The sequence below is a fragment of the Oncorhynchus tshawytscha genome, linkage group LG13 (genome assembly GCF_018296145.1).
Source record: "Oncorhynchus tshawytscha isolate Ot180627B linkage group LG13, Otsh_v2.0, whole genome shotgun sequence".
NCBI lineage: Eukaryota > Metazoa > Chordata > Actinopteri > Salmoniformes > Salmonidae > Oncorhynchus > Oncorhynchus tshawytscha.
In genome coordinates this window covers 17,776,789-17,803,234 of record NC_056441.1, presented here as the reverse complement: position 1 = coordinate 17,803,234, position 26,446 = coordinate 17,776,789, and the positions used below count along the sequence as shown (strand labels likewise).

At 42.5% G+C, this 26,446-nt stretch overlaps 1 protein-coding gene across 1 annotated transcript in view; it reads right to left on the bottom strand.

Annotated features, from left to right (window-relative positions):
• Positions 1-25,828, bottom strand: part of LOC112264408 (juxtaposed with another zinc finger protein 1) — a 32,121-nt gene extending 6,293 nt beyond the window's left edge. Inside the window, exons 1-2 of the mRNA XM_024440998.2 lie at positions 25,347-25,828; positions 3,163-3,235 (exon numbers count right to left, since the gene is read on the bottom strand). Coding sequence (XP_024296766.1) covers positions 3,163-3,235; positions 25,347-25,461 — 188 coding nt within the window. The 5' untranslated portion in view covers positions 25,462-25,828. The remainder of the gene's footprint in view (positions 1-3,162; positions 3,236-25,346) is intronic.
• Positions 25,829-26,446: the final 618 nt, after the last annotated feature.

Sequence of the window (26,446 nt, the reverse complement as noted above, 5' to 3'; positions counted from 1 at the left end):
CCCAGTTGTCCTCTGAATCATTCAGATGTTTATTGGCAAACTTCAGACGGGCATGTATATGTGCTTTCTTGAGAAGGGGGACTGCGGGCGCTGCAGGATTTCAGTCCTTCACGGCGTAGTGTGTTACCAATTGTTTTCTTGGTGACTATGGTCCCAGCTGCCTTGAGATCATTGACAAGATCCTCCCGTGTAGTTATGGGCTGATTCCTCACCGTTCTCATGATCATTGCAACTCCACGAGGTGAGATCATGCATGGAGCCACAGGCCGAGGGAGATTGACAGTTCTTTTGCGTTTCTTCCGTTTGCGAATAATTGCACCAACTGTTGTCACCTTCTCACCAAGCTGCTTGGTGATGGTCTTGTAGCCCATTCCAGCCTTGTGTAGGTCTACAATCTTGTCCCTGACATCCTTGGAGAGCTCTTTGGTTTTGGCCATGGTGGAGAGTTTGGAATCTGATTGATTGCTTAAAAGAAAGGTGTCTTTTATACAGGTAACAAACTGTGATTAGGAGCACTACCTTTAAGAGTGTGCTCCTAATCTCAGCTCGTTACCTGTATAAAAGTCAAATACTTATTTCCCTCATTAAAATGCAAATCAATTTATAACATTTTTGGCATGTGTTTTTCTGGATTTTTTTGTTGTTATTCTGTCTCTCACTGTTCAAATAAACCTACCATTAAAATTATAGACTGATAATTTCTTTGTCAGTGGGCAAACGTACCAAATCCGCAGGGGATCAAATACTTTTCCCCCCTCACTGTATGTGCAGCTCTCCCTGCACGAACATAAATAACATGAGCATGTCTACTTCTGCTAAGCTTCCCAGTAAAGCAATTAAAGCAATCAAGCACCCCAGAAAAGTGCTAAAAATTGCCCAAGTTAACATATGTACAGTTATTCCTCCTTTAAAAGTTGCGTCATAGTGCGGCATCCATTGCGGGCTGCTGCAGCATTCTGTGGCACGTTATCTATTCGTCAGCCATTTTTTCCTGTTAATGCAAGTTATTGCTAGTTTGACCACCAGAGGGCATATTTGAGAAGCATTTGATAGTCTTCCATATTGCAGTTCAATTAAGAATTTGTTCTTAACTGATTCCACATGTGTTATTTCATAGTTGTGATGTCTTCACTATTTTGGTCTTCACTAGTCGGAAGTTTACATACACTTACGTTGAAGTCATTAAAACTCGTTTTTCAACCAGTCCACAAACTATAGTTTTGGCAAGTCAGTTAGGACATCTGCATGACAAGTCATTTTTCCAACAATTGTTTACAGACAGATTATTTCACGTATAATTCACTGTATCACAATTCCAGTGGGTCAGAAGTTTACATACACGAAGTTGACTCTTTAAACAGCTTGGAAAATTCCAGAAAATTATGTTATGGCTTTAGAAGCTTCTGATAGGCTAATTGACATCATTTGAGTCAATTGGAGGTGTACCTGTGGATGTATTTCAAGGCCTACCTTCAAACTCAGTGCCTCTTTGCTTGACATCATGGGAAAATCAAAAGAAATCAGCCAAGACCACAGAAAAAAATTGTAGACCTCCACAAGTCTGGTTCATCCTTGGGAGCAACTTCCAAACGCCTGAAGGTACCACGTTCATCTGTACAAACAATAGTATGCAAGTATAAACACCATGGGACCACACACCCGTCATACCACTCAGGAAGGAGACGCATTCTGTCTCCTAGAGATGAATGTACTTTGGTGCGAAAAGTGCAAATCAATCCCTGAACAGCAGCAAAGGACCTTGTGAAGATGCTGGAGGAAACGAGTACAAAAGTATCTATATCCACAGTAAAACAAGTCCTATATCGACATAACCTGGAAGGCGAAGAAGCCACTGCTCCAAAACCACCATAAAAAAGCCAGACTACGGTTTGCAACTGCACATGGGGACAAAGATCGTACTTTTTGGAGAAATGTCCTCTGGTCTGATGAAACAAAAATAGAACTGTTTGGCCATAAGGACCAATGTTATGTTTGGAGGAAAAATGGGGATGCTCGCAAGCCAAAGACCACCATCCCAACCGTGAAGCACGGGGGTGGCAGCATCATGTTGTGGGGGTGCTTTGCTGCCGGAGGGACTGGTGCACTTCACAAAATAGATGGCATTATGAGGAAGGAGACGTATGTGGATATATTGAAGCAACATCTCAAGGCATCAGTCAGGAAGTTAAATCTTGGTCTCAAATGGGTCTTCCAAATGGACAATGACCCCAAGCATACTTCCAAAGTTGTGGCAAAATGGCTTAAGGACAACAAAGTCAAGGTATTGGAGTGGCCATCACAAAGCCCTGACCTCAAACCTATAGACAATTTGTGGGCAGAACTGAAAAAGTGTGTGCGAGCAAGGAGGCCTACAAACCTGACTCAGTTACATCAGCTCTGTCAGGAGGAATGGGCCAAAATTCCCCCAACTTATTGTGGGAAGCTTGTGGAGGGCTACCTGAAACGTTTGACCCAAGTTGAACAATTTAAGGAAACGCTACCAAATACTAATTGAGTGTATGTAAACTTCTGACCCACTGGGAATGTGATGAAAGAAATAAAAGCTGAAATAAATCATTCTCTCTACTATTATTCTGACATTTCACATTCTTAGTATCACCACTTTATTTTAAGTGACCTAAGACAGGGAATTTTTACTAGGATTAAATGTCAGGAATTGTTAAAAACTGAGTTTAAGGTGTATGTAAACTTCAGATGTCAACTGTAATATTTGAAATTGGATATAACTGTCTTAATGTGGCTGGATCCCATGAAAAGTAGTTGCTGCCTTGGCAGAAGAAGTTGTATGTTCTGCTTGACAGAAGCATGTTTCTCCAAACCATATTGGTGTTTAAAAGCCTGAAGGATGTGGTAAAAATGAAGGTAGGAACTGTCCTGTATGCTAATCTTTGTGTCAATGCTCCATCAGTAGAGCTGCCCTCTATAGAGTGAATGTGTGTGCGTGGCATTTACTTGTGTATCAGTGGAGGCTGCTGAGGGGAGGGCGGCTCATAATAAATGGCTGGAATGGTGCGAATGTAATGGCATCAAACACATGGAAACTATGTGTTTGGTACCGTTCCACTAATTCAGCTCCAGCCATTACCACGAGCCTGTCCTCCCCAATAAGGTGCCACCAACCTCCTGTGGTATGTATGTTACCTGTTGATGTAGCTCAGGGCCAGGTAAGTGGGCTGTTGTTGCTCCTGTTTCTCCAGAACACGAGGATCTGTGTCTGAGAGAGAGAGAAAGAGGTGCGAGAGAGAGAGAGAGAGGTGCGAGAGAGAGAGGGGCAGAGAGAGAGGGGCAGAGAGAGAGAGAGGCAGAGAGAGAGAGAGGGCCGAGAGATAGAAAGGGGTAGTTAGTGTAAAATAGATTCATTCAACTTAAAATGAGGACATACATTCTGAGTCTTGAAATCTTTCAGTATGTATCAGCATGGTACATGAGAAGCACAAGGGGAGACAACCTGGTAGCATACATCCAGTCCAGTACACCAGCTTTACTGAAAGTGCTTGTATATGAAGGGTTCGGGGTAAGTATGATTTATGGAGGAAATCAGTATGCAGTACGGTGAATTGGGTGTATGTCTGTCTCCCTCTCTCTGTGTGTGTTTGTGTGTGTGGAGGGCGGTTGGATATATACGGATAATAAATAGGCAGCATTAGTAAAGACATTCCCTGTCCTGTCAATTGTAGCAGGGGGTTGACTACATAGCACCATGGTACAGAGAGGGTTATGTAACCAAGAACACTGTACATATCACCATGGTACAGAGAGGGTTATGTAACCAAGAACACTGTACCTAGCACCATGGTACAGAGAGGGTTATGTAACCAAGAACACTGTACATATCACCATGGTACAGAGGGGGTTATGTAACCAAGAACACTGTACATATCACCATGGTACAGAGGGGGTTATGTAACCAAGAACACTGTACATAGCACCATGGTACAGAGAGGGTTATGTAACCAAGAACACTGTACATAGCACCATGGTACAGAGAGGGTTATGTAACCAAGAACACTGTACATAGCACCATGGTACAGAGGGGGTTATGTACAGTGTTCTTGGTTACATAACCCTCTCTGTACCATTGTGCTATGTACAGTGTTCTTGGTTACATAACCCTCTCTGTACCATGGTGATATGTACAGTGTTCTTGGTTACACAACCCTCTCTGTACCATGGTGCTAGGTACAGTGTTCTTGGTTACATAGCACCATGGTACAGAGGGGGTTATGTAACCAAGAACACTGTACATATCACCATGGTACAGAGGGGGTTATGTAACCAAGAACACTGTACATAGCACAATGGTACAGAGAGGGTTATGTAACCAAGAACACTGTACATAGCACCATTTTACAGAGAGGGTTATGTAACCAAGAACACTGTACATAGCACCATGGTACAGAGGGGGTTATGTAACCAAGAACACTGTACATAGCACCATGGTACAGAGAGGGTTATGTAACCAAGAACACTGTACATATCACCATTTTACAGAGAGGGTTATGTAACCAAGAACACTGTACATATCACCATTTTACAGAGAGGGTTATGTAACCAAGAACACTGTACATAGCACCATTTTACAGAGAGGGTTATGTAACCAAGAACACTGTACATAGCACCATGGTACAGAGGGGGTTATGTAACCAAGAACACTGTACATATCACCATGGTACAGAGGGGGTTATGTAACCAAGAACACTGTACATAGCACAATGGTACAGAGAGGGTTATGTAACCAAGAACACTGTACATAGCACCATTTTACAGAGAGGGTTATGTAACCAAGAACACTGTACATACAGTGCCTTGCGAAAGTATTCGGCCCCCTTGAACTTTGCGACCTTTTGCCACATTTCAGGCTTCAAACATAAAGATATAAAACTGTATTTTTTGTGAAGAATCAACAACAAGTGGGACACAGTCATGAAGTGGGACGACATTTATTGGATATTTAAAACTTTTTTAACAAATCAAAAACTGAAAAATTGGGCGTGCAAAATTATTCAGCCCCCTTAAGTTAATACTTTGTAGCGCCACCTTTTGCTGTGATTACAGCTGTAAGTCACTTGGTGTATGTCTCTATCAGTTTTGCACATCGAGAGACTGAAATTTTTTCCCATTCCTCCTTGCAAAACAGCTCGAGCTCAGTGAGGTTGGATGGAGAACATTTGTGAACAGCAGTTTTCAGTTCTTTCCACAGATTCTCGATGGGATTCAGGTCTGGACTTTGACTTGGCCATTCTAACACCTGGATATGTTTATTTTTGAACCATTCCATTGTAGATTTTGCTTTATGTTTTGGATCATTGTCTTGTTGGAAGACAAATCTCCGTCCCAGTCTCAGGTCTTTTGCAGACTCCATCAGGTTTTCTTCCAGAATGGTCCTGTATTTGGCTCCATCCATCTTCCCATCAATTTTAACCATCTTCCCTGTCCCTGCTGAAGAAAAGCAGGCCCAAACCATGATGCTGCCACCACCATGTTTGACAGTGGGGATGGTGTGTTAAGGGTGATGAGCTGTGTTGCTTTTACGCCAAACATAACGTTTTGCATTGTTGCCAAAAAGTTCAATTTTGGTTTCATCTGACCAGAGCACCTTCTTCCACATGTTTGGTGTGTCTCCCAGGTGGCTTGTGGCAAACTTTAAACAACACTTTTTATGGATATCTTTAAGAAATGGCTTTCTTCTTGCCACTCTTCCATAAAGGCCAGATTTGTGCAATATACAACTGATTGTTGTCCTATGGACAGAGTCTCCCACCTCAGCTGTAGATCTCTGCAGTTCATCCAGAGTGATCATGGGCCTCTTGGCTGCATCTCTGATCAGTCTTCTCCTTGTATGAGCTGAAAGTTTAGAGGGACGGCCAGGTCTTGGTAGATTTGCAGTGGTCTGATACTCCTTCCATTTCAATATTATCGCTTGCACAGTGCTCCTTGGGATGTTTAAAGCTTGGGAAATATTTTGTATCCAAATCCGGCTTTAAACTTCTTCACAACAGTATCTCGGACCTGCCTGGTGTGTTCCTTGTTCTTCATGATGCTCTCTGCGCTTTTAACGGACCTCTGAGACTATCACAGTGCAGGTGCATTTATACGGAGACTTGATTACACACAGGTGGATTGTATTTATCATCATTAGTCATTTAGGTCAACATTGGATCATTCAGAGATCCTCACTGAACTTCTGGAGAGAGTTTGCTGCACTGAAAGTAAAGGGGCTGAATAATTTTGCACGCCCAATTTTTCAGTTTTTGATTTGTTAAAAAAGTTTGAAATATCCAATAAATGTCATTCCACTTCATGATTGTGTCCCACTTGTTGTTGATTCTTCACAAAAAAATACAGTTTTATATCTTTATGTTTGAAGCCTGAAATGTGGCAAAAGGTCGCAAAGTTCAAGGGGGCCGAATACTTTCGCAAGGCACTGTATATAACCAAGAACACTGTACATAGCACCATGGTACAGAGGGGGTTATGTAACCAAGAACACTGTACATAGCACCATGGTACCGTGAGGGTTATGTAACCAAGAACACTGTACATAGCACCATGGTACAGAGAGGGTTATGTACAGGGGATGGAAGGAGTTGGAGGTTATGATGGATATACTAGAAATTTCACAGTAACACACACACCTCAGTAACACTGCAGCAGGGAGCTTCCACTGCCTCGGGCCACCAGCCCAAACTTCAAAAACGGAGCGTGTGAGCATAAGAGTGTGCTGTGCGCATGTGTGCATGTGTGTGAGAGAGAGAGTGTACAATGAGATGAATGTGTGCTAAGCCACAAGTCCACACTACCACCATGTGGTCAACAGGGTGAAAGCCCACTACACTGAGTGTAAATACAGTCAATAGCTGAATACATATGCAATGCAATGGATTGTTGTGAATGTGTACAGCTTAATTCATAAAGCCTACCTTACGTACCTACGCAACATAAGAACACAATTAGCTGAGCAAAATGGTTTTCCTGCATACTTGCGTCAAATTTATAATTGATATTTTTGCTCCACAACTATGCAGTGCAGTGCACTTGACAGAGTTTACACGTATTTAATCTGATGTGCACTTATCATGAGTCAACCACACTGTGCTTAAGTGTACATACTATTAAATATGTTTAAAGTTTAGAATATATTGTGTTTCTGAGTATCAGTTCAGCCTTGGTGTGAGCCTCAATACATGTGTGAGAGGAGACAATGTGTGTGTATGTATGTAATTATGGTTGTGTGTATAATGGTTCACAGATGACCAGAGCTAGATTATCTCAGTGCCATTTTTAACAGTCTCCCTCTCTCTCTATCTGTGTGTGTGTGTGTTTGGTCTTGGAAGTACTTTGGCTTCAGACATTCACACCTCATAATTAAGAAAGAATGAAGACTTCCCACAGTGCAGGAGCACACCAAGGAGACCGGCAAACACCCATACAACCTGACAAACAAACACACACAAAAAGCAGTCTCTCTCGCTCCCTCTCTCTTTCTGAATCTCTCACACACACGTCTGAGGTGGTCCACTGAGGTGGTCTTAAGCAGGTTTTTACTGCTGTGCTTTAATCATTCTACCTGCTGCTGAGATCCAGAACACTTAACCTACATACACTCTATGTGGAGGGGGGGAGGAAGAGAAAGAGAGAGAGAGAGAAAGAGAGAGAAAGAGGAGAGAGAGAGAGAAAGAAGGACAGAAAGAGAGAGAAAGAAAGAGAGAGAGAAAAAGAGAAAGAGAAAGAGAGAAAGAAAGAGAAAGAGAGAGACACACCGAGACTGAAGATATGTACTTGTCACAGTAGGAGGCCATTCATTGTATTGCTAGAACAAAAGATGTACAGTACCAGTCAGAAGTTGACACATACAGGGATATATATTCATTCCAGAGTTTTTCTACATAATAGTGAATACATCAAAACCATGAAATAACACATATGGAATCATGTAGTAAGCAAGAAAATGTTTAACAAATTAAAATAAACAAATCAAAATATATTGAGATTCGTCAAAGCAGCCTCTAAGGATGCACGATATATGGTGAACATATCGGAATAGGCTGATATTAGCTAAAAATGCCAACATCGGTATCAGCACGATGTTATTTAACTAGGCAAACTGACTTGCCTAGTTAAATAAAGGGAGACACACACACGTAAATGCCAATAAAATATTATTAGTTTGTCCCCGTTACTAGTAAAAACTTAATAAAAACTTTTTTCTTTCACGTACTTGCTGTGCTGTTTCGTTGTTCATTTCTTCAGTCGTTTCATTGTCAACCAGGATTTCTATGGAACGTCGTTTGGGTCTTTGCATATCAAAAAAGATACACATCAAATAACACTATTTGATGTGTCAAATAAGCTTGTTGACCAATCAGGGTCTGAATATGACTGCACATCACATAATAATTTAACGCATTTATTTTAAAAAATGTACGTAGTTATTACACATTGATTACACTATCAATCGTATTTCATATGTCACAACGATTCATCGATACATATGCTATGATGCTGGTAAATTTGTCTCACGCACCTACAGCACTGGTCATTAAAAAAAGCGAGCTATCTCATGGATGCAAACAATGTTCTTCCCCAAAAACACAGCAAAACGACAAATGTGTTTCAGTAGCTATAGCTAGCTAACTATATAGCTAGGTGTCATCATCTAAAATAACCCTAATTTATAAGATAGTTCTTATTTGATTAATGGTGGTCGGACCCATCTATGTGAAGCTAGCCACAATAAGGATTAGACACAATAGTGGAATTTGCGGTTAGCCTTCAAAATAAAGGTATGGCATAATTCTACTATTTGTATTAATTTGCATCACTGTCAATTACAAACTTTTATTTTGAAGGTAACCTGCAAATTCCACTATTGTGCCTAATCATTATTGTGGCTAGCTTCACAACACATAACCCGGTCCGGTCGAGCCTCACTAGCCAGATGGCTGCTTATAACGTTAGCTTTGGGCAACAGGGTTAAGTAACTGGCTAGCTATTTATTTTCAAGAACTAAAGTTCAATTTCAATAGGCGAACAAGTGACAACCTAGCTAATACTTAGTCACAAAGATTCCTAAATCATTGCTAAGAATTATGAAAGTCACTGCAGTTTCTACTGGTCATTGTTTTCAGGCTGGTTGTATTGGTGCTAGCTAGGTACCAAGCTAAAGCTAGCTACCCCAGAAGTTGTGGTCTAACAAATTATGCTTTATTACCAACGCGGTATTGTAAACACATCGTTCATGGGCGCGTTTGCAGACGTTTTTGTACAGCTTTGCATGTCAAAAAGGATACAGTAGCACTGTCAAAGACCCAAACGGCGTTCCATAGTATGTATGTTGTGAAGCTAATAGCAGTGACACTATTACTGTGTAACTCCAGTAGGGTAACATCTGAAAAATAGCGTACTTGGTAGTGCGTACCAGTGCGAACATCACCCACGACTGAGAACGGTTGATTGTCAAGGGCAATGAATTCCATTGTCTTGGCTTTAATGGATTTCGCTATTGAGTTGTCTCGTTGCAATTTTCTTACTCTTTCAAATGACTGTTCGATCCACACAGCAGATATTGTGGGCTAGATTAGGAATGCTGTGTTGCAAGTGAACCGCAACATTTTATGTGGAGTCATTGCATCATGTACCTATGTTATATAGGTATGCATGGCAGCTTTGACATCGGTTTTTAACATCGGCGTTAACTTATTATGGCTGGGGGGCAGTATTGAGTAGCTTGGATAAATAAGGTGCCCAGAGTAAACTGCCTGCTACTCAGGCCCAGAAGTTAAGATATGCATATAATTAGTAGATTTGGATAGAAAGAAAACACTCTGAAGTTTCTACAACTGTTTGAATGATGTCTGTGAGTATAACATAACTCATATGGCAAGCAAAAACCTGAGAAGAAATCCAATCAGGAAGTGGGAAATCTGAGGTTTGTAGGTTTTCAAGTCTTGGCCTATCCAATATACAGTGTAAAATTTGGTTTGATTGCACTTCCTAAGGCTTCCACTAGATGTCAACAGTCTTTAGAACCTTGTTTCAGGCTTCTACTGTGAAGGGGGGGAGAATAAGAGCTGTTTGAGTCAGGTGTCTAGCAGAATGCCATGAGCTCAGTCTCGCGCGCGCCCGTGAGTTAGCTGCGTTCCTTTTCCTTTCTAAAGACAAAGGAATTGTCCAGTTGGAATATTATTGAAGATTTATGATAAAAACATCCTAAAGATTGATTCTATACATCGTTTGACATATTTCTACGAACTGTAATGGAACTGTCGTCTGAACTAAGTGCCTGCCCCTTGTGAATTTGGATTTGTGAACTAAACGCACAAACAAAAAGGAGGTATTTGGACATAAATGATGGACTTTATCGAACAAAACAAACATTTATTGTGGAACTGGGATTCCTGGGAGTGCATTCTGATGAAGATTATCAAAGGTAAGTGAATATTTATAATGCTATTTCTGACTTCTGTTGACTCCACAACATGGCGGGAATCTATATGGCTTGTTTTTGTCTCTGAGCACTGTACTCAGATTATTGCATGGTGTGCTTTTTCCGTAAAGCTTTTTTGAAATCTGACACAGCGGTTGCATTAAGGAGAAGTATATCTTTAATTCCATGTATAACACTTGTATTTTCATCAACATTTATGATGAGTATTTCTGTAAATTGATGTGGCTCTCTGCAAAATCACTGGATGTTTAGGATGTGACTAGATGCTGACTTAACATAATCATATGGTGTGCTTTTGCTGTAAAGCCTTTTTGAAATCGGACACTATGGTGAAATTAACAACAAGTTTATCTTTAAAATGATGTATAATACTTGTATGCTTGAGGAATTTTAATTATGAGATTTCTGTTGTTTGAATATGGCGCCCTGCACTTTCACTGGCTGTTGTCAAAATGATCCCGTTAACGGGATTTCAGCCGTAAGAAGTAGACATCGGGTCGATACCGATGTTGGTATTTTTAGCTAACATCAGCTGATTCCAATATGTTCGCCGATGTATCGTGCATCCCTAATTGATACCAAGGTCTCTTTTACAAGGGTGCCCTGGATTTCACAATTACACAATCACGGCAGTGTAGGAGCATAGGAAATACACCAATAAAATACAAATACTGTGTTAACCCTACGCAACACAATCATGCAAAACAACCACATTCCTCAGTAGAGGTCCTCAATCTACATTCTGAATTGCCTTTAAGGTATTCTAAAGATTAGTTCTTTGTACCTCACTTATGGAACAAAAGCAGTTTTTTCCTAAATCTTTTAGTGGCAGACGGAATTTCAAAGAGCCATCCTTGTGACCGGGTTTGGTATCTCGTACTTCTAAATGTTAGTAACAACAATGTTAGGTAATGCATGAGTTTTAAAGGGCTTTATTAATTAACAGAATTAAGTGTTTCGACCTAGCTAGCATACAACAGAATGTCAAGTAGGGCTGGGCGATACATTTGAATTAATCAAATGAATTAGATCTATGTTTTTGCATGATTTTCCAAATGCCTTTGTCGCCAGAATCAAGGTTTAGTTGTTTTTCAGCTTTTATGAGTTTTATGTCTGCTTTTTCTCATGGTGTATTTTTGGTCTCATCTTCTTTGCTCCTCTGTGCACATTCCCATTTACACCAGAGATCTGTATATAATGATGAGATGCACGCCTCCGCCCTAACAATGGGAGTTGTTCTCCGAAAGGTGGGAAGGCAGGCAACAAGATTAGGTCCAAAATATATTTTAGAAAGAGGTTGCTTCGCCTCTTCCGCTATGGTTTACACATACACCAAGCCTCTCCCCCTGCCAACAAAATTGAGAGATCACATCTTCCTCTCTGACAAGTGGTTTAAACTCACTATTTGCATTTGAGGTTTGGTCCAACAGAATCGGTCATATGGACACCAAAACATTATTTTACTGTAATAGAGAAGATAACTTTTCTAACAATACCCTTTTTATGTCTCAATTACTCACATTGCACGCAGAGCAGACACTACTAAAATGAGAGTATCACAGAATATTGATTCTGTAAAATGAATGCTCAGTTTGTCGTGGTATTGGGGTACCAAGTACCGGTAGAAGCATTATAGCCAAAGACCATTTTAAAAATGTGCAATAAGCATAAAACAGAATTATATACGGAATTGGCAATTCGTTCTATTTCTCATTCTGAGAAATAAGGTAGGCCACTTGATTTCAACATCTGAACAAAGTGGACATGCTTTTCAAACAGTTGGAAACAGACAGAAGGGTGTGTTCATAACAATTCAATTGGTCAACCTTGTTAGCTAGTAAATAGATTGTTGGCTAAACTGAAATATAAAGATTAGCTGGCTAATTACTAGCACGTGGGCTTGAGAGATTGTTGATAAGACATGTGCTTGCTACAAGAAGTTGGTCATTATTAGCGAATGTGTATTATGCATGGTTCTAGTTAAATTTGTAACTAAAAAGGGAATTTTCCAAGTGGCATGTATTTATGGATGCCAGGCTTCTCCAAATATTTGACCAATAAAAAATTATACAATATTTCTCTCTCTCTGTGTTTTCATAATTTCCCATCAATTCGCAACTAGCTGAATCTCACCAGAGAAATCAGAGTGGGGGAAACAGCGCCCCCTGTCTCAGTATGTAGCTCATGTATAGGATGCTGTCTGGAACAAAAGAGTATGCCATGTTGCTGCTGTGGCATTTGGTAGATTGATGCCAGAAAGCATTTGGCCTCCTTTGATACAAAAACCGATAAAATCATTAGCAAACTGTGGGCTGCCATATGGCAGCCAATTTGGATTTGGCTACAGAACAATCCCCCTAAAAATATGGACAATGACAGGTAGAAAGAAAGAGGGTAGATGTCACCCCCCCCCTCCCCTTATTCCCCCCTATTCACCCCCAGTCACATCTACCCTCTTTCTTTCTACCTGTCCTTGTTCTGTATGTCTTGTTTTGTAATATTTACTTTGTACCTAGAACTCTGGGTCTTGTTGTTTCTGTCTGCTCTTTTATGTTAAGATAAGAATCACTCAAGTTGCGGGGCCAGCACATGCTGCACAAAGGTAGATTAAAATGTTGAAATTGAGAGTGCGTTAAAATGTTTAAAAAATAAAAAGGTAAAAAAGCGCACCAAACCATCAAGATCAGCATATGTAGCACCTACACCCAAGCAGTATCCAACTGACCCCTCCCCCCGGCAAGCACCTTTACTCTCCTTAGTGCTGCTTTTGATACCATCGATCACCAGATTCTTTTGGAGAGATTGGCAGCCCAAATTGGACTACACGGTCAAGTTCTGGCCTGGTTTAGATCTTATCTGTCGAAGATATTAGTTTGTCTCTGTAGATGGTTTGTCCTCTGACAAATCAACTGTAAATTTCGGTGTTCCTCAAGGCTCCATTTTAGGACGACTATTGTTTTCACTATATTTTTTACCTCTTGGTGATGTCATTCGGAAATATAATGTTAACTTTCACTGCTGTGCGGACGACACACAGCTGTACATTTCGATGAAACATGGTGAAGCCCCAAAATTGCCCTCCCTGGAAGCCTGTGTTTCAGACATAAGGAAGTGGATGGCGGCAAATGTTCTACTTTTAAACTCGGACAAAACAGAGATGCTAGTTCTAAGTCACAAGAAACAAAGAAATCTGCTGTTGAATCTGACAATTCATCTTGATGTTTGTACAGTCGTCTCAAATAAAGCTGTGAAGGACCTTGGCGTTACTCTGGACCATGATCGCTCTTTTGACGAACATATCAACTGTTTCAAGGGCAGCTTTTTTCCATCTACTTAACATTGCAAAAATCAGAAACTTTCTGTCCATCGACCCGGATTAGGCTGCTAGAAGGCTGCTAGAATCTTGACTAGAACCAAAAAATGTGATCATATTACTCCAGTGCAAGCCCCTCTACACTGGCTTCCTGTTAAGGCTAGGGCTGATTTCAAGGTTGTACTGCTAAACTACAAAGCATTACATGGGCTTTCTCTTACCTATCTTTCTGATTTGGTCCTGCCGTACATACCTACACGTACCTATACGTACAGGTCACTGACCATCTCGAATCCCACCGTACCTTCTCCGCTGTGCAATCTCTGGTTTCCGAGCCGGGCACGGGTGCACCTCAGCCACGCTCAAGGTACTAAACAATATCATAACCGCCATCGATAAAAGACAGTACTGTGCAGCAGTCTTCATCGACCTTGCCAAGGCTTTCGACTCTGTCCATCACCATATTCTTATCGGCAGACTCAGTAGCCTCGGTTTTTCTGATGACTGCCTTGCCTGGTTCACCAACTACTTTGCAGACAGAGTTCAGTGTGTCAAATCGGAGGGCATGCTGTCCGGTCCTCTGGCAGTCTCTATGGGGGTGCCACAGGGTTCAATTCTCGGGCCGACTCTTTTCTCTGTATATATCAATGATGTTGCTCTTGCTGCGGGCGATTCCCTGATCCACCTCTACGCAGACGACACCATTCTGTATACTTCCGGCCCGTCCTTGGACACTGTGCTATCTAACCTCCAAACAAGCTTCAATGCCATACAACACTCCTTCCGTGGCCTCCAACTGCTCTTAAACGCTAGTAAAACCAAATGCATGCTTTTCAACTATTCGCTGCCTGCACCCGCAAGCCCGACTAGCATCACCACCCTGGATGGTTCCGACCTAGAATATGTGGACATCTATAAGTACCTAGGTGTCTGGCTAGACTGTAAAGTCTCCCACCAGACTCATATCAAACATCTCCAATCTAAAATCAAATCTTCACTCACGCTGCCAAACTTACCCTAGTAAAACTGACTATCCTACCGATCCTCAACTTCGGCGATGTCATCTACAAAATAGCTTCCAATACTCTACTCAGCAAACTGGATGCAGTTTATCACAGTGCCATCCGTTTTGTTACTAGAGCACCTTATACCACCCACCACTGCGACCTGTATCCTCTAGTCGGCTGGCCCTCGCTACATATTCGTCGCCAGACCCACTGGCTCCAGGTCATCTACAAGTCCATGCTAGGTAAAGCTCCACCTTATCTCAGTTCACTGGTCACGATGGCCACACCCACCCGTAGCACGCGCTCCAGCAGGTGTATCTCACTGATCACCCCTAAAGCCAACACCTCATTTGGCTGCCTTTCATTCCAGTTCTCTGCTGCCTGTGACTGGAACGAATTGCAAAAATCGCTGAAGTTGGAGACTTTTATCTCCCTCACCAACTTCAAATATCTGCTATCTGAGCAGCTAACCGATCGCTGCAGCTGTACATAGTCTATCGGTAAATAGCCCACCCAATTTTACCTACCTCATCCCCATACTGTTTATATTTATTTACTTTTCTGCTCTTTTGCACACCAATATCTCTACCTGTACATGACCATCTTATCATTTATCACTCCAGTGTTAATCTGCAAAATTGTAATTATTCGCCTACCTCCTCATGCCTTTTGCACACATTTTTTTTTCTACTGTGTTATTGACTTGTTAATTGTTTACTCCATGTGTAACTCTGTATTGTCTGTTCACACTGCTATGCTTTATCCTGGCCAGGTCGCAGTTGCAAATGAGAACATGTTCTCAACTAGCCTACCTGGTTAAATAAAGGTGAAATATATATATATTTGTTTTAACTCTACATTCACAAGACGCAGGCCTCCTTATTGTCTTTAGAATTTCTAAGCAAACAGCTGGAGGCAGGGCTTTCTCCTATAGAGCTCCATTTTTATGGAATGGTCTGCCTATCCATGTGTCTCTACTTTTAAGTCTTTATCGAAGACTCATCTCTTCAGTAGGTCCTACGATTCAGTGTAGTCTGGCCCAGGAGTGTGAAGGTGAATGGAAAGGCACTGGAGCAACGAACCTTACTTGCTGTCTCTGCCTGGCCGGTTTCCCTCTCTCCACTGGGATGCTCCGTCTCTAACCCTACTACAGGGGCTGAGTCACTGGCTTACTGGTGCTCTTCCATGCTGTCCCTAGGAGGGGTGCGTCACTTGAGTGGGTTGAGTCACTGACGTGGTCTTCCATATCCGGATTGGCGTGCCCCACCTCGGGTTCGCGCAGTGGGAGAGATCTTCGTGGGCTATACTCGGCCTTGTCTCAGGATAGTAAGTTGGTGGTTGAAGATATCCCTCTAGTGGTGTGGGGGCTGTGCTCTGGCAAAGTGGGTGGGGTTATATCCTGCCTGTTTGGCCCTGTCCAGGGGTATCGTCGGACGGGGCCACAGTGTCTCCCGACCCCTCCTGTCTCAGCCTCCAGTATTTATGCTGCAATAGTTTGTGTCATGGGGCTAGGGTCAGTCTGTTATATCTGGAGTATTTCTCCTGTCTTATCCAGTGTCCTGTGTGAATTTAAGCTTTCTCTCTCGCTCTCTCTACCTCTCCCCCCCGACCTCCTCCCTATAGGCTGTCTCGTCATTGTCGGTAATCAGGCCTACCACTGTTGTGTCATCGGCAAACTTAATGATGTTGTTGGAGTCATGCCTGGCCGTGCAGTCATGCATGAACAGGGTGTACAGGAGGGGACTGATCACGCACCCCTGAGGGACCCCGGTGTTGAGGATCAGCGTAGCGGATGTGTTGTTACCTACCATTACCACCTGGGGGCGGCCCGTCAGGAAGTCCAGGATTCAGTTGCAGAGGGAGGTGTTTAGTCCCAGGGTCCTTAGCTTAGTGATGAGCTTTAAGGGCACTATGGTGTTGAACACTGCAAATTGGAGTGGGTCTAGGGTTTTTGGGATAATGGTGTTGATGTGCGCCATGACCAGCCTTTCAAAGCAATTCATGGCTACAGACGTGAGTGCTACAGGTCGATAGTCATTTAGAAAGGTTACCTTAGTGTTCTTCGGAACAGGGACTATGGTGGTCTGCTTAAAACATGTTGTTATTACAGACTCGGACAGGGAGAGGTTGAAAATGTCAGTGAACACACTTGCCGGTTGGTCAGCACATGCTCGCAGTACACGTCCTGGTAATCCAGCTGGCCCTGCAGCCTTGTGACTGTTGACATGTTTAAAGGTCTTACTCACATCATCTGCAGAGAGAATGATCACACAGTTGTCCGGAACAGCTGGTGCTCTCATGCATGTTTCAGTGTTATTTGCCTCGAAGCGAGCATAGAAGTAGTTTAGCTTGTCTGGTAGGCTTGTGTCACTGGGCAGCACTCGGCTGTGCTTCCCTTTGTAGTCTGTAATGGTTTGCAAGCCTTGCCATATCCGACAAGCATTGGAGCCGGTGTAGTACGATTCGATCATAGTCCTGTACTGACACATTGCCTGTTAGATGGTTCATCGGAAGGCATAGCGGGATTTCTTATAAGCTTCCGGGTTAGTGTCCCGCTCCTTGAAAGCGGCAGCTCTAGCCTTTAGCTCAGTGAGGATGTTGCCTGTAATCCATGGTTTCTGGTTGGGGTATGTAGGTACGGTCATTGTGGGGATGACGTCATCGATGAAGCCAATGATTTGATTGTACTCCTCAATACCATTGGAAGACTCCCGGAACATATTTCAGTCTGTGCTAGTAAAACAGTCCTGTAGCTTAGCATCTGCTTCATCTGACCACTTTTTTATTGACTGAGTCACTGGTGCTTCCTGCATAAATCTTTGCTTGTAAGCAGGAATCATGAGGATAGAATTTTAAGGTCAGATTTTCCAAATGGAGGGCAAGGGAGAGCTTTGTATGCATCTTTGTGTGTGGAGTAAAGGTGGTTTTGAGTTCCCCCCCCCTCTGGTTGCACATTTAACATGCTGATAGAAATTTGGTAAAACAGATTTAAGTTTCCCTGCATTAAAGTCCCCGGCCACTAGGAGCGCCGCCTCTGGATGAGCGTTTTCCTGTTTGCTTATGACGGAATACAGCTCATTGAGTGCAGTCTTAATGCCAGCATCGGACTGTGGTGGTATGTAGACAGCTATGAAAAATATAGATGAAAACTAGATAGATAGTGTGGTCTACAGCTTATCATGAGATACTATGCCTCAGGCAATCAAAACCTCAAGACTCCGTCGTTTCTTCTTCTCCGTCGTTTCTTCACGCCAATGACGGGGATTTGGGCCTGTTCCCGGGAAAGCAGTAGGTCCTTCACGTCGGGCTCATCAGACTCGTTAAAGGAAAAAAAATCTTCTGCCAGTTCGTGGTGAGTAAACTCTGTTCTGATGTCCAGAAGTTATTTTCGGTCATGAGAGACGTTAGCGGCATAATATGTAGAAAATAAGTTAAAACGCAAAAAAACTAACATAAAAACACAATCGGTTAGGAACACGTAAAACGTCAGCCATCTTCTCCTGCGTCGTCCATTTAGCAACATTGATTGGACTAAATAGTTTTTGGTATCTGTACGTTTGTTTTCAGTGTATTAAACTAACCATAGCCTTGTTGATTTGATGATGTTTAAATGGTGCTGGAATAGCAGAGGCAATGTGTCTGTTGTCTTTGTGCGGACTTCCGGTAACGCCGTGGTTCTAAAATCAGTAGTTTAGTAAACTGTCGAAAACATTAACTTGCTTGACCATGCTGCAGGTGATAACTGTTTGTATGCCATATTTGCTTTGTGGGTTTTGTGATTAAACAAATATATGTGTAGTTGAATTTATTCCGCCGCTGTGTGACTTGTCTTTTTGTTGTCACCACCTTATTGTATATCGTGGTCACGTATGAACTAACGGATTATAGAGCAAACATAATTATCACAACATAGGTTGTAATATGGCTTTTTTAGTGTCTCGTCTTCCTCAGTGATTTTACCCACGAACCACTACTGCTTTATAGACAGACTTGAAAGCCAGATCAGTGAATATTGCAACAGCAAAAACAGGTTAACCTATTTTGATAAAATCATATTAGTGGGTCTTATGGTTGTGGAAGGCTTGTATTTAGCCTAGGTATAACGTCACAAGCCCTGAATTTGTTAGATCATTGCTACCTGTTTGAAATGCAGTGTATTTGACCTTTAAATTGTACAACAACACTTAGAGAAAACATTAAGATATATATAGTAAATCGCCCATAAGTTGTTGTTTTTTTTAAAGAAAAAAATTAATTGAGACATGATTTTTAGGCCATATCGCCCAGCCCTAATGTCAAGCTCCGCAAAGCTAACCACATACTCTAGAATGTTGGGGATGGGGGAGGGGGGAATTAAGTAAACCAGGTGCAGAGGGGGAGAGCAATAAATGTTCCCCAACTTTATGGCTTCCGTTCACCTAGCAGGACAGGAAGCAAGTATACTCCTGATACCGCCACTGTAACAAGAAGGCAGGCGCGCACATGCACACACACACACACACACACACACACACAACCCCATAATGGAGAAGTGGTCCCGTGTGGCTCAGTTGGTAGAGGATGGTGCTTGCGTCACCAAGGTTGTGGGTTTGATTCCCAAGGGGGACAAGTATGAAAAATGTATGCACTCACTACTGTAAGTTGCTCTGGATAAGAGTGTATGCTAAATGACAAAAAAAAAAAATCAAACGGAGCTTGTGTCACAGCTGTCACACTGGTCCAGTGCTCTCCAAAAGACAGTGTGTGGCATGGGTGTGTACCTGTGTATAAGAGTGTAAATTGGGGGCATAAGAGAGTCATAAATATAGTCCAAATTAGTGTTCCTGTCATTAAATCAGCTACCCATCAAACAGCACTCTACGGACTTCAACACAACATCGCTTTTCTGACTAACAGTCTACTACTGCCTCCTACCGGTCAAAGATAAGGCCCTACCTGTGTGTGCATTTTTTTGTTTAACTATACTTGTGGGTACCAGAAGTCTTCACAAGGATAGTAAAAAAAGGAAAATTTGGGCGGGCAAGTGGGGACATTTTGCTGGTCCCCATGAGGAAAAATGCTATTTTAGGCTTAGGTTTAGGCTTCGGGTTAGAATTAAGGTTAGGAGTTAAGGTTAGGTTTAGGTAAAGTTTTAGGGTTAGGAGTTTGGGGTTAAGGTTAGGCTTAGGTTAAGGGTTAAGGTTAAATTTAGGGAAAATAGTATTTTGTATGGGAATCAATTATTTGGTCCCCACAAGGATAGCAATACAAAACTGTGTGTGTGTGTGTGTGTGTGTGTGTGTGTGTGTCACAGCAGGCCAAGAATGCAGGTCTTGTTTTCCAGACTGCTAATTAAGCCAGAGTGTGTTTTAATGTGTTTCTGAAGCAGCAGGCACCGGATGGAGAGAGGGAAGAGAGAAAAAGGAGGAGAGTGGGGAAAGAGAGGGAGGGTACACCCCTCTGTAATTAGACTTCCCAGTGCATGTTGGGGCTTTCAGACCCTGCGACTTCTGAGGGTGTGCGTGTGTTGCGGTGGTGTATTTTCCATTCTGGGACACACTAATTGCCTCGTTACGCCCAGACAGATCATTTGGAGCACACACACACACCTTCCATGTCACACCTCAGCATTGAGTTCAGAGGGGGAGAGAGGAAATAGCCACCAACACACCAGGCATCAACAACAAACATGGACACTGTTCAAATACTTATACAGTGTACCCTACCTTCCACCCTTCCTTCCCACCTCCCTCCCTTCAGGTCCTGGATTAAATCACTGATTTGACATGACTGGGTTGACATGACTGGGTTAGTAAGATATGTTGTAGTGGAATCATTGCTTTCACATCCTACACACATAACGTAATCACACAAGAAAAAAACACATATGCCTACTCCAAAAATGGAGTTAAGACAAACTAATAACACAGGAAAGGATGCCTATTTCAACTATAGAGACACACTCCAAAGTTGGAAATGCAACAGTACAGTAGTCAGGAAGCAATAGCAAGCGTTTAACAGAACAGTGAAAAGAAACAGTGCTACACTGGCCCCTTCTGGTCACAGACGGATATACAGTGCCTGTACTATCATTACATTATATTAGCAGACTCACATACACAACGACCTTAGATCTAGGTTACATTTGACAGCTAACAGGATACATGAGTAACAGAGACAAGTTGTACTAGCAACATTTACCAATTTAGGAAGCACTGTGTGTGGCATCTCTGCCTCTCTCGCTCTCTGTTTCCCTCTTCTTCACGCTCTTCCACTCCTCTTTCCTCCCCTCTCTCTATCTCTAGGTAGGACAGGGGAAGGGGTGGTTTCAGGCGAGAGGCAGGTATGTACTTGTTCAGGTAATGACAACAGAACACTGGCAGTCTGGCACACAGCTAGCCAAGGCTGACATCACTATATTGCTCTTCTCTGACCCCACACACACACATCTAACTTAAAGACATGATCATACATGTAACCTACATACAGGACAACCATGTACCTCAGAAACACAAACGTGCACAGTCCTGAAGGGCCACTGAATGTCTGTAGATGATAATTTGTCCTATATAGACACTGATATAAAACGCAACATGTAAAGTGTTGGTCCCATGTTTCATGAGCCAAAATAAAAGATCCCAGAAATGTTCTATATGCACAAAAAGCTGATTTCTCTCTATGTTTTTACACACATTTGTTTACATCGCTGTTAGTCAGCATTTCTCCTTTGCCAAGATAATCCATCCACCTGACAGATGTGGCATATCAAGAAGATGATTAAACAGCATGATCATTACACAGGTGCACCTTGTGCTGGGGGCAATAAAAGGCCACTCTAAAATGTGCAGTTTCGACACACAACACAATACCACAGATACAGTGGGGCAAAAAAGTATTTAGTCAACCACCAATTGTGCAAGTTCTCCCACTTAAAAAGATGAGAGAGGCCTGTAATCTTCATCATAGGTACACTTCAACGATGACAGACAAAATGAGAAAAAAAATCCAGAAAATCTCATTGTATCGTTTTTGTAAGTATTGAGAAACTTTTGTTATTGACCAAATACTTATTTTCCACCATAATTTGCAAATAAATTCATTAAAAATCCTACAATGTGATTTTCTGGATTTTTTTCCTCATTTTGTCTGTCATAGTTGAAGTGTACCTATGATGAGAATTACAGGCCTCTCTCATCTTTTTAAGTGGGAGAACTTGCACAATTGGTGGCTGACTAAATACTTTTTTGCCCCACTGTATCTCAAGTTTGGAGGGAGTGTGCAATTGGCATGCTGACATGCTACCGAAAGGTTGCAAGTTCGAATCCCCGAGCTGACAAGGTACAAATCTGTCGTTCTGCCCCTGAACAGGCAGTTAACCCACTGTTCCTAGGCCGTCATTGAAAATAAGAATTTGTTCTTAACTGACTTGCCCAGTAAAATAAAGGTCAAATAAATAAAACAATTCTCTACCAATGTCGTTTTAGAGAATTTGGCAGTACGCCCTACTGGCCTCACAACCACAGACCACGTGTAACCACGCCACCCCAGGACCTCCACATCCGGCTTCTTCACCTGCAGGATCGTCTGAGACCAGCCACCTGGACAGCTGATGAAACTGAAGAGTATTTCTGTCTGTAATAAAAAGCCCTTTTGCAGGGGAAAACTCATTCTGGTTGGCTGGAACTGGCTCCCCAGTGGGTGGGCCTATGGCTGCGCGCGGTGCCCAGTCATGTAAAATCCATAGATTTTGGCCTAATTAATTCATTTAAATAGACTAATTTCCTTATATAAACTGTAACTCCGTAAAATCGTTGCATGCTGCATTTATATTTTTGTTAAGTATATTTCTTGTCTGTGGGAAGGCTCTTTGATATCAAGGCTACTTTAGAGGAGGTCCCGTTAATATTGATGACAGAGTTCCCTTTCAAAATTCGGCAACAAAACCTAGCATGATGCCACCGAATAAACCCTATCAATGGTACTGGAGTTCCAGCAGATGATGAACAGCATACTATTAGATTCTCTGACACTAGAGGGCAGCGCTGTATCTCTAAACATGGACTTCAGACTTTCTGCAGCTGAACATGTCTGAGTCCTGGTGGACAACCCAGCATATCAGTAATGAAATGAGCCTGTTCACCTGCACAGAGAATACTCATCTTCTGTATTGTAATTATTGATTTGGTAACAATTGAATGGTGAATATACTGCACTGGTTGAGCACAAGAAGAACCAAAGACAAACAAGAAAACACAAACACACTCCTTGCTGAGTGGACAGATCTAATGAGAGTATTGATATGATTATGTGTTATTAATGGTGTCAGTCATTGTAGCGATGCAGCTGTAGGGTTGATTCATTGACCCCACTGATCAGACTGGTGACCCCTGTTCTGCTCAGCTGCCTCAGGAGCCAGATGGTGAGTGTGTGTGGGGAGGGGGTTATATTTCTATCCTTGTGGGTGCTAGGAATCCCCATAAGGAGAGTAAAACAAGGAAAATTCTCCCTTGTGGGGACATTTCCCAGGTCCCCACAAGGACAAATGCTATTTTAGGCTCAGGAGTTAGATTTAAGGTTAGAATTAGGGTTAGGTTTAGGTAAAATTAGATTTTTAATAGAAATACATTTTAGGTTCCCACACGTATAGTAATACCAAACGTGTGTGTTTTGATTTAGTATCCTCGTGGGTACTGGAAGTCCCCAAATGTCCCCACAAGGATAGTAAAACAAGCCTAAAGACTTAGGGGTTAGGTTTAGGGTTACAATAAGGTTTAGAATTAGGTTTAGGGGTTAGGAGTTTGAGGTTCAGTTAAGGGTTAGTGAATATAGGATTTTGCATGGAAATCTATTTTAGATTAGGTCCCCACAATAATAGTCAAGCATGTGTGTGTGTGTCTGTATACAGTATGTGGATGCGTGCTCACTGCTCTAAGCCTACCAGAAATAATAATATTGTTAAGCTCTGAGCTAACCTACTCTCTGAGATAGATAGCTGACCCTTTCTCTCATCAGCTGATGTGAGTGGGTATATGATGTATGGTGATGATAGGTCTTCTGCCACACCTCCACCAAAACCCCCACTGCACCCCTGTCCTGTAATTAAACAACATCACGGTCACAGCTGGCTGGGGCGGAGCCTTCTTTGTATGAGAGGCAGCAGGTGTGCTGCCCCTCGGGCCAATAGCATGCTCCCATCCCCCTCTGTGACAGCCTGTCTCCATGGAGACCAGCTCAGTGGAGCATCCCTTGCCCGCCCCGCCCCCTCCATGTGTCCATGCTGGTATGAAACACATGGAAAAAAGCATTGGGCATACCATTGGTATTAATGTTGCAAAATACATAGCCCTAAATGTTATTACCTCACATGATAAAATGACTCATTTTTTACATCTAATGGGCAAGATTAGATAAGATGTCTGATTTAGGGGCCTCCGTGCTCCTGTGACAACCAGACCAAAGGACACATTTGTGGACTTCCTCTTCTGAGAACCCTGTGGTGTTTTGGAATAAATTGCCATGTTATTGTCTGACCTGGCTGGGCAAATCCCGATCTTTCATGCATAGATAGCATTGATCATCCGATTAGGCCTATTCTTACGAGATAACCTAATATTTGGCTCATTGCCGCAGCTGTTTTGTGATGAGTGACTTATACAAAAAAAATTGTAGCATATTAAACCTCTAAGGCCTCGTAGTTATAATAACTATGCGCAATAGTTTATGGTGAAAATATTGCGTTGTACGACACTGATACATAGGCATATGTTTAATAACCTTTTATATAAAATGAGTGCAGTCTAAATGATTGATGATTGCTGCAAATTTGAACTGTAGCATATTGCCTAAAGCCAAGCAAATGATATGAGCGCCTATTTGGTGGTAATCTGCAACAAGTTGAAACATTATATCGTTACATTGCAAATCAAGCACCTGAGAGACTGCAGACTGGAAACAATCTATCTAGAAAAAGGGGAAACAACTTTGCTGGCACAAAATTCAAAACATTTCAGCTGACAACAACCAAATAATATGATAAACTCAGACTAACAAACAAAACATAGGCTACCTGATAGGTACAAGTCTACTACTAAACTAGCGGCATTTATTATTCTAGTTGTAACTGAGTCGAGTCAAATCAATTATCATTTACAATGAAGTATTATCTTCACGCATGTTCAGGGTGAGAACAGCTGAGTACTTGTGATGACAATGGCGAGAGATAAATCTCAATCAGAGAAAGGTGCTCCGCTGCATTGTAACACGGGCCTAAACGTAAACACAGCGACCAATGCAAAACCTCTGCCTGGCTAGACTACACTAGCCTAGCCACCTATGACAACGTTAGTAGTTTATGTATTTTTTTAAAGCTAAACTTACGCCCTTGCTGCATAATAATAATGCAAAAATAAATCCAACCACTAAATCCGAGGGGAAGTTTGTTTTCTCATTTTTTATTCTGCATTTGCAGCGAAAGGGTAGCAAGCAGGCAGGCATAGCGGAATGCAATGGAACCGTGTTCTTCTAGCCTAGCATTGGGCTAGCTAGCTAACTATGCTACCTCTCTCCCTCCCCAACTCACCGATGTGATTGTCCTCGATATGGACGATGAGCTCGGCCAGAGACTCGAACTGGAGCCCACAACCCCCGAACCTGCAGGAGTTGGAGAAGAAAGACGCGGCGGCGATGCCTGTCATGGTTGCTGACTAGTGCATTCACTGGGAGTTCGGTAGCCGAGGCGGGCTTTGGATCCAGGGAAGGAGCAGGGGAGCAGCGTATCAGACACCGGGCGGCCAGGCAGGACAGTCACAGCAGCGGCAAACGCAGCTGGAGGTTGTCAGTAGTTACCACAGCCACAAAGTCATAAACCCCGCTTACAATGTGTTTTCTTCAAAAGGTCGATGTCCGCGCCCGCGCGGAAATCTATTTAGCATGATCAAAAATCCCCATAAAAAAACTGTCAATTTAGGGCCTCTAGAGTGGTGCAGCAATCTAAGGCACTGCATCACTACAGACCCAGGCTGTCATAGCCAGCCGTGACCCAGGACACAATTGGACTAGCATCATCCAGGTTAGGGGAGAGTTTGGCTGCCAGGGATTTCCTTGTCCCATTGCACTCTAGCAACCCTCTGTGGCAAGCTAGGCACCTGCAAGCTGACTTTAGTCACCAGCTGGACTGTGTTTCCCCTGACACATGGGTGCAGCTAGCTTCTAGGTTAAGTGAGCAGTGCAGCTTGGCAGGGTCATGTTTCGGAGGACACATTTTTATTGAACCCTTATTTTACCAGGTAAGATGCCTGAGAACATATTCGCATTTACAGCAACAACCTGGGGAATAGTCACAGGGTCAAGGGATGAACGAGCCAATTGTAAACTGGGGATGAATAGGTGACCATGCTGGTATGAGAGCCAGATTGGGAATTCTGCAGGACACCATGCTTAACACCCCTACAATAAGTGCCATTGGATATTTTAGTGACCACAGAGAGTCACGACACATGTTTAACATCCCATCTGAAAGACAGCACCCTACACAGGACATTTTTTATGTATTTCTTTAGACCAGAGGAAAGGGTGCCTCCTACTGGCCCTCCAAAAACACTTCCAGCAGAATCTGGTCTCCCATCCAGAAACTGACCAGGACCAACCCTGCTTAGCTTCAGAAGCAAACCAGCAGTTGGT